This window comes from Leptopilina heterotoma, unplaced genomic scaffold (genome assembly GCF_015476425.1).
Source record: "Leptopilina heterotoma isolate Lh14 unplaced genomic scaffold, ASM1547642v1 Lhet_169, whole genome shotgun sequence".
Classification (NCBI taxonomy): Eukaryota; Metazoa; Arthropoda; class Insecta; order Hymenoptera; family Figitidae; genus Leptopilina; species Leptopilina heterotoma.
The window spans coordinates 146,082-159,645 of NW_025110885.1; the positions used below are offsets into that span (position 1 = coordinate 146,082).

General features: G+C 22.2%; 1 protein-coding gene across 3 annotated transcripts in view; it reads right to left on the reverse strand.

Annotated features, from left to right (window-relative positions):
• LOC122499510 (sodium/potassium/calcium exchanger 3) overlaps nt 1–13,564 on the reverse strand; it is a 38,577-nt gene that overhangs the window by 21,819 nt on the left and 3,194 nt on the right. Inside the window, exon 1 of one of the 3 annotated variants that reach the window (XM_043607909.1) lies at nt 10,719–10,814. The exons of 1 other annotated variant lie outside the window; for it this stretch is intronic. In XM_043607909.1, coding sequence (XP_043463844.1) covers nt 10,719–10,743 — 25 coding nt within the window. In that variant the 5' untranslated portion in view covers nt 10,744–10,814. One more of the 3 variants, XM_043607910.1, reaches the window with a different exon arrangement.

Sequence of the window (13,564 nt, forward strand, 5' to 3'; positions counted from 1 at the left end):
TGTAATAAAATTTGAAAATCTCTCTAAATCTGATAAAGCATAAACTATGAAATTACCACGAATTCTAATACAAAACCTTTAATTTTGTTCTATTTCTGACAATACTTAATTTCTTTTTAAATAACTTAATTCTTGAAGAAATATCGTAAAATAATTAATTATAAATTATTTCATGAAATAATTTTAATATTTCAAAATTAATTGAATTTTAAAAGAGTTGCGTTTAAAAGTTTCATAAATAGATGAACTTCAAAAGGTTTTTATTTGAAATTTTAGAAAATTTTAATTTTGAATAAATTTAATTAGAAATTTACATTTTTTAGTTACATTTTTAATTAAAAATAATGGATTTATAGAAAAATTTTAGTTAAATACACTAAAAGAAATTGAATTTTGGAGAAGTTACAAATGTTTGCAGAAATTCAATTACTTTCAAAAAATTTTTGTCAAAATTTCAATTATCTTTATAAACAATAAAATTCTTCAGTAAAATTCAATTATTTTCAAAAATTTTAATAACATTCTTTTAAAACTTTCAATTATTTTTGAAATTTTTCCTCAATTCAATAATTTTCAATATCCACTATATTAATAATATATCCCAAAAGAAAACAATTCTGTATTTAAAAGAAATTTTAATAAAATTCTACGCAGAAATTAATTTATTCAATTAAAAAAAATTCTCTTCAAAATTTCAATTTTCTTTATAGGTACATATAATCAAAATCTTTTCCGAAATTCAATTATTTAAAAAAAAAAAAATTTAATAAAATTCTTGTCAAAATTTCAATTATTTTCATAAATAATAAAATAATTGAGTTTTGGAAAAGTTTCAAAAAATAATCTTTGAAAATCTGAATTTTTCATACCTTTAACTAATAATTCTGCAGAATTAATTGTATTTGAAAAAGTTTAATTGAATTTTTTTTAGACATTATTTGAAGTTTTATTATTTTCAAAAAGTATAGTCAAGATTTTAATGACCTTTATAAATAGCAAAATTCATCGCCGAAATTCAATTAGTTACAGCAATTTTAATAGAATTCTTTGTAAAATTCAATTATTTTCTTAAATAACAATTTTCATCATAAAAATTGAATTATTTTCACAAATTTTAATAAAATTCCTTGACAAATTAATAAAAATTTTCGCCAAAATTCAATTATTTTTAATATCTACTAAATTTTAACAAAATTTCCCAAAAGAATTCAATTATTTAAAAAAGAATATTTTTTGCAATAGTTCAATTATTTTTTTAATAATAATAGTTAAAATGTTTAATAATAATAATAATAATAATTATTTTTAAAAAAATTTAGTAAAACTCTTGTCAAAATTTCAATTATTTTCATAAATAATAGAATAATTGAGTTTTGAAATGGTTTTAAATAATAATCTTTAAAAATCTAAATTTTTCATACTTTTAACTAACAATTCTGTAGAATTAATTTTTATAAAAAAGTTTAATTGAATTTTTTTTTTTTATTTTGAAATCATTTTGTGAAAATAATTGAATTTTGCTATTTATAATAATAATTTAAATTTTTATAATAATTGAAAATAATTGAATTTTTATTATGAATATTGTTATTCATTAAAATAATTGAATTTTGCAAAGAATTTTATTAGAATTCTTATAAATAATGGAATTTTGGAAAGAATTTTGCTATTCATTAAAATAATTGAAATCTTGACGATCAATTTTTATAAAAATTATGAAAATTATTGAATTCTTATGATGAAAATTGTTATTTAGATAATAATTGAATTTTGCAAAGAATTTTATCAAAATTTCTATAATTAATTGAATTTCGGCGAAGAATTTTGCTATTTATAAAGATAATTAAAATCTTGGCTATACTTTTTGAAAATAATAGAATTTTTATGATGAATATTGTTATTTATGAAAATAATTGAATTTTACGAAGAAATTCGGAAAAGATTTTGATTATATTATATGTATCTATAAAGATAATTGAAATTTTGAAGAGAGAGTTTTAAGACAAAAAGAAAGTTTCAAATGAAGCTGAAACTGGCACTCAGTTATCATCAGCAACTTAATTTTAGAAACTAATTTTTAAAGTTAAATATTTTTATTTGTTTAATAGCAACATTAAATTTTGGAAAATTAAGTGTATGCTAGTTACAGCTTCTTAAAAAAAACTTTAAAATTTAATTAATCAAAATTAAGTGGATGCTAGTTTCAGCTTGAATTCAATTTAAGAATGATTTTAAAGATATCGTTTTTACTTCGCGTATCATAAATCGATTATTTGAATGAAATGAATTTTTCTCCCTCTGTATTTCATCGGAAAAATTTGTGAGTAAAATTGAACAAAAGTTAAAAAAAAAAAAGTGAAAAAGGAGGGAAATTTTGTTGAGAGAAAAAAGTTGTGTATATAAGAGTGGTGAATAAAAAGGTGATGGATATTATAAATAGAGAAAGAGAAAAAGAGAGTTGAATAAAATTTTCATAGAATTTCTCTCAATGTTGAAGTTGTACGATATGGATGCCTTGTGTAGGTTATACCTATGTGGCTGATGTGACTTCCTACTGATTAAGCAACCTAAAGAAGTTAAATTGCTCTCATTTAACTGGGCAGAGTAGATGCCATTCATGCCTAATGTACGTCGTATAAACTAGGTATAACACAACTCAACAACTCGGTCGATCGAGCAACTGAACTACACACCGACTTCTCTGATCCATACCCGCTTTACTTTTTTTTTTCTTTTTTTTTCTTTCTTCTTCTTTTTCTTTAATTCGAAGCTTTTTCTAATTACCTATCTTAAAGAGAGCCACACTTAATCGCACTTAATTTCATTTAGCTATTACTGCATTCTCCTTTTCCTCTCTTCTCTCTCTTTATACGCGGTCACATATTTTAATGATTCTCATTTTTCTTCGTTAAAGACATATCGCATTGAGTCACGAAAAGAAGCTTAAATTGTTTTCGTCTATATATATATATATATATAGAATATTGCAAAAGTTCTTTCTCGCGTGATGAATTACAAAAGTCGTGGAAAAATGAAACTTTTGTTCGTTTTATTTAACTTTTCATCTCATTTAACAAGACCTACGAATTCCCTTCTAATTAAATGAGTTATACTCTGATACTTGTCATTTATGTCCTCGCGGTATTTATTCTTTTTCCCTCGTTCTCTTTTTTATAATCAGCGAAAATGTGAATCTTGTGAAACTATCGAGAATTTGCAAAATTTCAATACGAATCGAAATTATCCACTTAAAAAAAATATTTTTGTCATTTGAAGGCTTAAATTTTTAGAAAAATGTTCTAAAATTGTTGGTTAGGATCTTGGATAGAAATTATCCACTCAAAAAAGAATATTTTTGTCATTTGAAGGTTTAAATTTTTTAGAAAACTTTTCTAATTGTTGGTTTGGATCTAATAATTTTTATTCGGCTCAATAAAATGGTAAATAAATAGAAGTAAATATATTAATGTAAATAAAATATTATTTTTTTACACTTTCTTTTCTTTAATTTTATTCAGAAGTATTTACAATTTATTTATTATTGTAATTTATAATATTTTTCATTTTATACCTAATTAAAACGAATCAATTTTATATCACCATTAAAATTCATGTACATACAACTGTTTTGGTGCGAAATAAAAAAAAAATGAAAAATTTAATTAATAATATATTAATATAAATAATATATAATTAATGAATATTTGTAAAAAAAGTAAATGTGTAAATTTTTACCTAATATTCATATTTAGCTAAAAATTCATATAGTTTATTCTATACAGAAATATTCTAGTAAAATTCTATAAAATTGTTTTGATGACTGAAAATTTAAATTTATTTATCATTTTATTCAGTCCAGTTGTAAGAATTATTAGATCCGAATAAATAATTAGAATATTTTCTTAAAGTTTTTGAACGTTAAAATGACAAAAAATTTTTTCTACACTTATAAATATTGTTTTAAATTTTTGTACAAAAAAGAAAAACTAATTAAAATTAAATTTGTTAAGAATTAATTTTTCTGTTATAAATTTTTTAGTATAAAAAAAATATAAATTAAAAAAGTAAAAAAATATCGTAATTCAATTGAACGTTTGAAACTTTAAGAACATTTGGAATAAAAATTTCTAATGAAAAAAATTGTTCTGCTCAAATATTTTTGATAATTTCTTTACTTAAATGAAAGAATAAAACATAATATTAATTACAATTTTACTTGATTAAAAATTAATTTTTTTAAATATGAAAATTAATATTTTGTAATAAAATTAAAATTGAAGAAAGTAATAAAAATGATCAAAACTTTAGGGACTTGAATAGGAATTAAAATTAAAATTAGACTTTGTTTATTTTTTTATTATTGTTATTATTATTATTGAAATTAAATTTTTTCAGCCTATAACGCTATTAAATTAAAAAAATTAAAAACAGTAAAACAGTGAATTTAATTATTATATTAAAATTAAAATTATTAAATTATTTATATTATTATAAATACCCATTAAATTATAATAATTATTATATATATAAAAAATTCTTTGTTGATTTTGTTTTACTAAAAAGATTAATTCTTAACTAAGAAAATGTTTAATTTTAATTATTTTTCTTCCTTGCACATAGAAATTTTTGAAAAATATTTAAGTAGAAAAAAAGTATAAATAAATAGAAAGAGAAATTTAAATAGAATGTTCAAAACTTTAGGAAAATTTCAATTGATCGAAGTATTTTTCATTAAAAATATTTTCATAAGACACTATTTGCTAAAAAATTTAAAACTTAAATTTAATATCTAGAATTTTTTTTTTAATCAAGTGGATGACGCAAAATTATTTTAATAAAATTTAAATTTAGAAGACGAAACAAATTTCGTTTATTTGAACGTTCAGAACTTTAGGAACCCGGAAATTGTTTTCTTTCGCGTGTAATTTTTTTTTTACTGAAACAAACAATTCTGAATTTTTTTTTTCAATTTCAAAAATTGCTTGAGCTTAATGGGAAGTTTTTTCTTTTAGATGTAATTTTTTTTAATGAAGAAAATAATTCTGAAATTATTGTTTCAATAAAAGTGATAAATTATTATTTTTAGAAAAAAGGATAATTTTGTATCCAAAAAATCTATTTGTATTTGTAGATGAGTTTTTAACCCGCTCTAAATGTGCCTAAAGTATTGAATTTTCGAATGAAGGATATTTTTGTTACTTAATTTAGTATTTTATTAAAATAAATATTCTGTACATTAAAAAAAATTAATTCTCAACCAAGCAAAAAATATTTAATTTGCATTATTTTTCATTTTATTTAGTAAATTTCTGAAAAATATTTAAACAGAAAACATTCAGAATTTTAGAAAAATATCTCTAAACCTAAATTATTAATAATAATTGAAACTGATTTAAATTAGTGATTTTCGTTTTTGTCTATGTTAATTAGTTTAAATTTAACACAACGATCTTGTGAAATTTCTAAAATTTTGAATAAAATTAGAACATAAATTTTATCCGTTAACTGAAATTTGTCATTATAAGTATTTTCAAAATTACTGAAGCAAAAATGCGGTAAATGAACTTTTAGAAAAATTGTTTTTCATTCATGCACAATAAAATTCGAGCTTGAAAAAAAATTAATTCAATTTTGTTCATCGAAATTTATCAATTTAACTGACGTTAAGAACATTAGGGACTTAAATTAGACACTAATTAAAATAAGTTAAAGTTTTCATATTCTTAATCGTCACTTAACATCAAAGCTGAGTAGTAAAAATAATAAATGTTCTTTAACCTCGTTTAAACGAAGAAATTATTTTCTTATTTTTCAAGTAGCATAAGAAGAAATTAGTTGCTTTGTATTCTTATTCATTAATTTCCTCTTCTTCTTTTTTGTTCGCAAACTTGAATTTCAATTCTTTTGTAAACTTCAAAAATTAAGTAGAAAATAAGAGAAATTAATAAAAGTACTTGAACGAAATCACCTCTTGGAATTGTAAGAATAAAAAATAAAGTAAACGAATTAGATTTTTTTGTGTTAAAGGATAATGTTTATATTATAATTTTTATAATGTTTGTTGGTTTTTAGTGATTATAATTGAACTGTTTATGGAAAAAGACATAAAAACTTTAGGATGGAATATTTATGAAATTAGATTTGACCTCGTGGTTTTAAAACGAAGATATCTTATCCGAATGCGAGTCAATGAAGTTATAGCGGTAATGAGGTCTGCTACCGTGGATGAGGCTGCACTTTATTCTTTACATCTTCCGCCTACACACGAGTGCATATGGCAATTACTAAGAGCACCTGCCACTGTGAATACAGTAAACACGAAAAATAAATTTCTAGTTCTTTTTTCCTCCCCTATTCGGAATTGCATATTTCCTCCTTCTGACAACCAGTCAAGAAAAATCACTAAATTTTTTCCTTCGTGATAAAACCACTTACTATTTCTTCCGACAGCTGTCAAGCTCCTTCTTTTTTTAATATACATCAACAGATTCGTAAATAAAGACAATTTAATTGCCAACTTACGATACGTAATTTCAGTTTTTGTAAACAATTTATACTGATCAGTTTTGTAACAAGTGTAGAACACATTTTTCAATGATTCTATTCTATTATTTTCTAGAACAAAAATTTGTGATCTGAATTCAGATATAAACATGAATTTTAATTCTGTTACAAATTTTAATTCTTGTTCGAATTTTAATTTTCGTTTGAAATTTGATTTTTATTTGCAATTTTGAATCTGGTGAATTTTTGATTCGGATTTTGAAGATTTATTTCGAACGAAGAGGGATAATTATATTCTTTTGAGAATATTTCCGGAAAAGAAAGAAGCGGAGAAGGAAAAAAACGCTAGATTGTAAATTAATAGATTCACTTTACGTTTTCCATTGGCAAAGAGAAGGAGATATGAATAATATTGTGACTAACCGATTTTTATCAGATGTGATAATTATGAATCAAAAGTACTGATAAAACTTTATTTTTTTATTTTTTAAGGCTTGAAACAGAAGCGATATTCTCTATTTGAATTCGGTGTGTCTGATGATGTAAAATGACAAATCCAATGCAGTCGATGAACTCCACTCTTTCTCAAGGACACATGTCACTTACGGTTCAAATGCCATTTATCGGAAGTTGTTATTAAATCATCACGTTTAAAGAACTGGTGCTTCGACATTAAAGTCTAAGGAAAGACACGCGTGGCTATACTTTTGCCCCGACACTCAATTTCAATCATCATCATCATCATCATCATCATCATTGTTGGAGATTTTTATCACTCAATGAACTTCCAATCGTAAAATGGTTCATATTAAAAAAAAAAATTTCCAATCAAGAATTAAAGTCTATTCACAAACAGAGAATAAAGACACACAAAGTGAAGAAAGAAATTAATTCTATTTGATAATCTCGTTCTTTGATATAGTACCAAAAAAAAAAAAGAAGTGTGTACTATAAATTGAATAATAAATTCATTTCGTTTTTTCATTCCTGAAAAAAATGTCTTTTTTCAGGAAAAAATATACGGCTCCCGTAAAGGTCCGTAAATTTGCTTAAAGTCCGTAAAAGTCAGGTTTTTTTTTAAAAAATAGTCCCGTAAAATCCGTGATTTGATTGAGAAAAAACGAAAAGTTCGTAAATTGTACGATATAATTTGGAGAATTTTAGAGAAATTATAAATCAATGCCACAATTCAATTATTTTCAAAAGTAATAAAATTCTTCGCAGAAATTCAATTTTGTTCAAAATGTATTAAAAATTCTCGGTAAAATTTCAATTATCTTTAGAAATAATTAAATTCTTCTTCGAAATTCAATTATTTTCAAAAATTTTAATAAAATTCTTGACAAAATTTCAATTATTTTCAAAAATTCCCATCACTTTAATGATTTTATTTTAAATATCTATTGTTTTCATAAAGTTTTCCAAAAGAATTCAATTATTTAAACAATGTTTAATAAAATTCTACGCAAACCTTTAATTATTTTCATAAAATAATAAAAATTTCACAGGAATTCAATTATTTACAAATTTTTAAAAAATTTCTTCGCAATCATTAAATTATTTTCGTAAATAATAAAATTTTTACAGGAATTCAATTATTTTCGTAAATAATAAAATTCTTTTTTTAAATTCAATTATTTTTATAAATAATAAAAGTCATCGCAGAATTTCAATTATTTTTAATACATTTTTAATCGAATTTCTCGAAAAATGTAATTATTCTTAAAAATTTTATTAAAATTCGTCAGAAGAATTCAATTATTTGAAAAATTGATAAAATTCTTTACGAGAATTCAATTTGGAAAAGTTACAAACTATTTCAGAATTTTAATTATTTTTAACACAATTTTAATCAAATTTCTCAAAAAATGTATAATTATTCTAAAAATTTTTATTAAAATTCGTCGAAAGAATTGAATTGTTTAAAAATTTGTTGTTAAAATTCTTTATGGGAATTGAAATTTTAAAAAAATTGAATTATTCAATGAATTTTTTATTTTTTGTTTAAATAATTGAATTCTAGTAGAATTTTCTAATAAAAATTGATTTAAAAATGGATTTCAGTTAAAATTTTAAATTATAATTGAATAGTACAAGCATAAGAGTAGCGTTAAATTGTAGAAATAATCGAATTTTTAACTGACAATTCTGTGGAATTAATTTTTTTGAGAAAGTTTAATTCCAGATATTTTTCGAAATTATTTCAAGTTTTTATTATCTAAAATAAATTTAATTGGAGATTTTCCTAATAATCGAAATTTTGTAAAAATGAATTGTAATTTGTAAACAAATAAATTTGATAATTCTCAAAGAAATTTTTTTAAAAATTATTAAAAATAATGCGTTTATAGAAAATTTTTAGTTAGAAACACGAAAAAAAGAATTTAATTTTGGAAAAGTTACAAATTTTCGCATTTTCTTAGCAATCATTCTATTATTTTTATAAATAATAAGATTTTTACAGAGATTCAATTATTTTCGTAAATAATAAAATTCTTCTTAGGGATTCAATTATTTTCACAAATAATAAAACTCGTCGCAGAATTTCAATTATTTTTAATACAATAATTTTAATCGAATTTCTCGAAAAATGTAATTTAATTTAATTCTTAACAATTTTATTAAACTTCGTCGAAAGAATTCAATTATTTAAAAATTTGTTGATAAAATTCTTTATGACAATTTAATTTTAAGAATCATTCACTTATTCAATAAATAATTTACTTTTGTATTTAAATAATTGAATTCTAGTAGAATTTTCTAATAAAAATTGATTTAAAAATGAATTTTTGGTAAAATTTTAGATAATAATTGAATATTGAAAGCAATATAGCGTGAATTTTTAGAAATAATAAAATTGAATTTTAAAATTAATTTTTTTGAAAAGGTTTAATTGAATTTTTTTTATATTATTTTAAGTTTTTATTTTCTATTATTTATTTAATTGAAGTATTTACGAATAATTGAAAGTTCGTAAAATTGAGGATTGTAAACAAATGAATTTGAAAATTATCAAAGAACTTTTTCGAAAATTAAAGAAGAATTTTAGTTAAAAATTATTGAAAATAATAATTGAATTGATAGTGATTTTATCACTTGGTCATCTTTAATCTTTATAAAACAATGAAGAAATAATCGATCACTCCGAGTTGAAGACTCCGAGTTATCGATATCTATATATAGATATATAGTTATAAATTTCATTTTTAGTTTTAAGTATAAAATGTTTTCTTATTTGACTCGGACTGGTTATATTTTTGTCAGTAATTGTTCCGTAAATGGTCTATAATTTTTAATTCTTTGTTCGTAAAGTCTGTATTTTTAAAACACTGTTAACTTAATAGTATCAAATTGCAACAAATTGATACCAAAAATGTGGATAAAAAAAAATTGATCTACATGTTTGGTATCAATTTGATTTAATTTAGTATCAATTTGATAGTTTCAACAAAGTTGTGAATACTTATATTGTTTCGAACCATTTTTTTTTTGCTTCTAATTTTAAGATATATTTTAACAAAGACCGAGTGGTAATTCAGTATATGGACAAAAACATAAACTACCGTGCGGGGATTATCTTTTAGTGCGGGAAATTATTAAATGCCTAGCTCTCTCTATTGTCTTCGAAGAGAAACTTGGAATTGTTTGACCTAATTTTTGTTGAGTACAAGGGTTGAATTTTGAAGATCGAACAAACACTGAAAATTCCAAAAGTCCTTGACAATAATTGAGATATAAAAACTACTTGACCTATACCAAAATTTCAACTCCTTGATGAGTTTGTTTCTTCCGGTGTGTATACTTATAGTTAAAATTCTGAAGTATTGCACTAATCTCAAAACACAAGGAAGTGAAGGCACACTTTGTTTTCAATTAAAGCACCATAGTCTAATTGACCTAATGAATACGGATAATTTGTATTCCGTATTCCTTGTTCCGTATTCATTAGTAGGGAATCAAAAAAAAAAAAAAAAATTGGTACAAAAAGGACAACACTTGAATGACGAGTGATGGCAATTTTTCATTGGAGAGATGAATTTTTCACCTTGGAGGGGTTAAAAGTTGTTGGAGGCTTATCATCAAGCAGGAGGCATCAGGTGTTCACCCGGGGTAACAACGGCTGATTAAGATTTGCTGGGGATTAGCTTAATAGCCACGCAACCGACACGACACACATATGGTTACGTAATATTATTGAAAATATTGAAACCAACCTCCTCCTAGGTCAGACGTATCCATCCTGTCAATCCCGTTGTCACACACATACTACATTAACAACTACTCCGAAGTCTGACATCGTTTTGTTAAATAGCATGATGCCCCTCCTTCTCATTCGTCCGAGATTCACGATTCGTATGCGAAAAAACTTTGATTCTTGTTTTTTCTCTTCCATATCAAATGTACTTTTTCATTTCACTTTTCATTCCTGTTTGCGAATGATTCTTCTGAAAGTCACCTATTTTTCATGTCTCGTTTAATTTTTTCGAAAATTTACTCTCTAATTATTATTATAACTATAGTAACAAAAGCACTTATCATTTAAGAAAAATTAAACAATTTTATTCAACTGAATTTATACAATGGCTAAAGTAATTTCATCTCCAAAGCATTTTTAACATGTCTTCAATAGGACTTCTATATGAGAACTAAATTTTTACTGATTTTTTCAAACATTTTTTTAAAATTATCAGAAAAGTGCAATGTTTCTTGTATCGTATATATTCTTTAAAAAAAATTTAGACCTCAGTTTTATGTAGGAAATGTTTAATGTCTTCAGTTTTCGGTTAAAATTAGTTCACGATGATTAATATTTTTATGTATTAGAAAAAGGGAAAATTTCTTTTATGAGAACGAGTAAATTAGATAAATTTCTAGTGAAGAAAAAAACAGTTGATTTCTCATAAAAATTCGTTTTGGATTAAAATCGTTTGGATTATTTTACAGAGTAGAATTATTTTCACAATTGTGGAGAATTTTTATTAAAGCCATGCTTTCAACAGAATTTTTCACAAATTCGAATTTTTTTCGGTTTTTTTCTCTCTGAATTTTCATATTTCAGAGATGGAATTTGGGAAGAAAATGCAACAAAGAGAATTTTGCTATCAAATATACAAAACAGAAAGAAAATTTAATAGAATTAAGTAAAATTTAAAATTTGATGAATGTTCTTGATTTTTAATACAATTATTATTATACGAAATTTCACATATAAGTTTCTTTAAACTTTAGTATTTTTTATATAAAAATGCTTCAGGGACCATTGAAATAATTGATTTAGAAAAAAATTTTAATTAAAAATTCTGAAAATCAAATTTTGGAAAAGTTGTCAGTAGAAATTAAAAAAAATTTTTTTTTTTAGAATTTCAAAATGCTGAACAATTTCGTGTTTCGAAAATTTCGATTGAAATTTTTTTTAAATTAGTTGAATTTTTAAATACATACAATAAATTCGAAAAAGTATTAAATAATCGAAATTTTGTAAAATTGAATTGAAAATAATTGAATTTTAAATTGTGTATGTTAAGTGAATCTTTTTTTTTTTTTTGGTTTTTTTAAAAATAAAATTAAACTCTCAAGGAACTATCTCAAAATTATTAAAAATAATTGGTTTAGAACAGAATTTGGGTTAAAAATTCTAGAAAATAATTTAATATTTGAATTTATACATCAAAGAATAAATTTTTAAATATTAATTAAATAATTAAATTAATATATTAAACGAGAAATTTTTAAACAATCAAATTTAATAAGAAATAAGTCGAATAATAGAATTTGAATTTTTTATGGACTTTATGGTGCTTATATAAATCATACTTTATTGTCTCCATACTTTGAAACAAAATATATGCGGAAAAGAACATGAACCCTGATTTTTTGTATAAATTTATAATTATAAATTATTAAAAAAAAAACCAAAAATATAAAAATAATTCGGACCGAAATATTTCCTGACTGGAGAAAAAATACTAATTAAAAATAGTAATGTTTTTTACACTGCTTTTTTTGTGATATTAGTGAAAAAGTGCAATGGAAAATCATGAGAGAAGAAGAATAAAAGAAAAAAGAGTGAAATAGTGATGTAGAAAAAAATCTCAAATTATCCATTATCATAAATGTGCAAAGAGAAAAATCATTGAAATTATTGTTTTGAAATAAATTATTGATAGCAGATTATGTGAAACAGAAATCGATGAAAATCAAGAGATGATTAGTATCATTAAAATTTTGTCACGAAAAATTACGAAATAGGGAAGGTGATCTTTAAATCACAATCAGTTGGATGGATTTAATCTTAAAATTCAGGTAAGTCCCAAGATATTTTGTTATTTAATTAAGGTTCGACTTTGAAACAATTTTAATTATAAAGAAATTAATTTTTTTTCACTTGACACGTGTATATTGCAATTTTTTTTTTTTTTTTTTTTTTTGAAAATCCAACTTAAGAAGAATTTTTAAACAAATATTTTTCAATTCATTTCAAAATGTAATCGAATTGCTAACTATTTATTTTTAAGTAATTGATAGTTAATACTTTTTAAATTAATTCCAAAGTATGAATTATTTACTAATTATTAATTTTTAATTTTAATTTATTATTTCTATACACGGAGAGAGAATATATATTAAATTTTGTAAAAATATTTTCAAATTGGGGAAAAAGTGCAACAAAGCGAAATTTTGATATAGAAAATACTAAACTTTAAAAAAAGTTTTGTGAAATTTATTAAAGTTATATTAGAATTTAATTAATATTCTTGATATTTAATATAATTATACTAAATTTTACATAAGTTTTTTTAAAGTTTAGTATTTTTTATATCAAAATTTCGCTTTGTCGCACTTTTTCCCCAATTTGAAAATATTTTTACAAAATTTAATATATATTCTCTCTCCGTGTATTTAAATATTTTAAATTTACTTTTAAAATATTTTGAACTGCGCTCTCTGAATTTGAATTAGTTTAAAAATTAGTAATTCGGTCGTAGAAAATTACGCTTTGATTCAAATAGTTTTGCTAATTATTAAGTAACAAATATAAATTATTATTATTAATAAAATT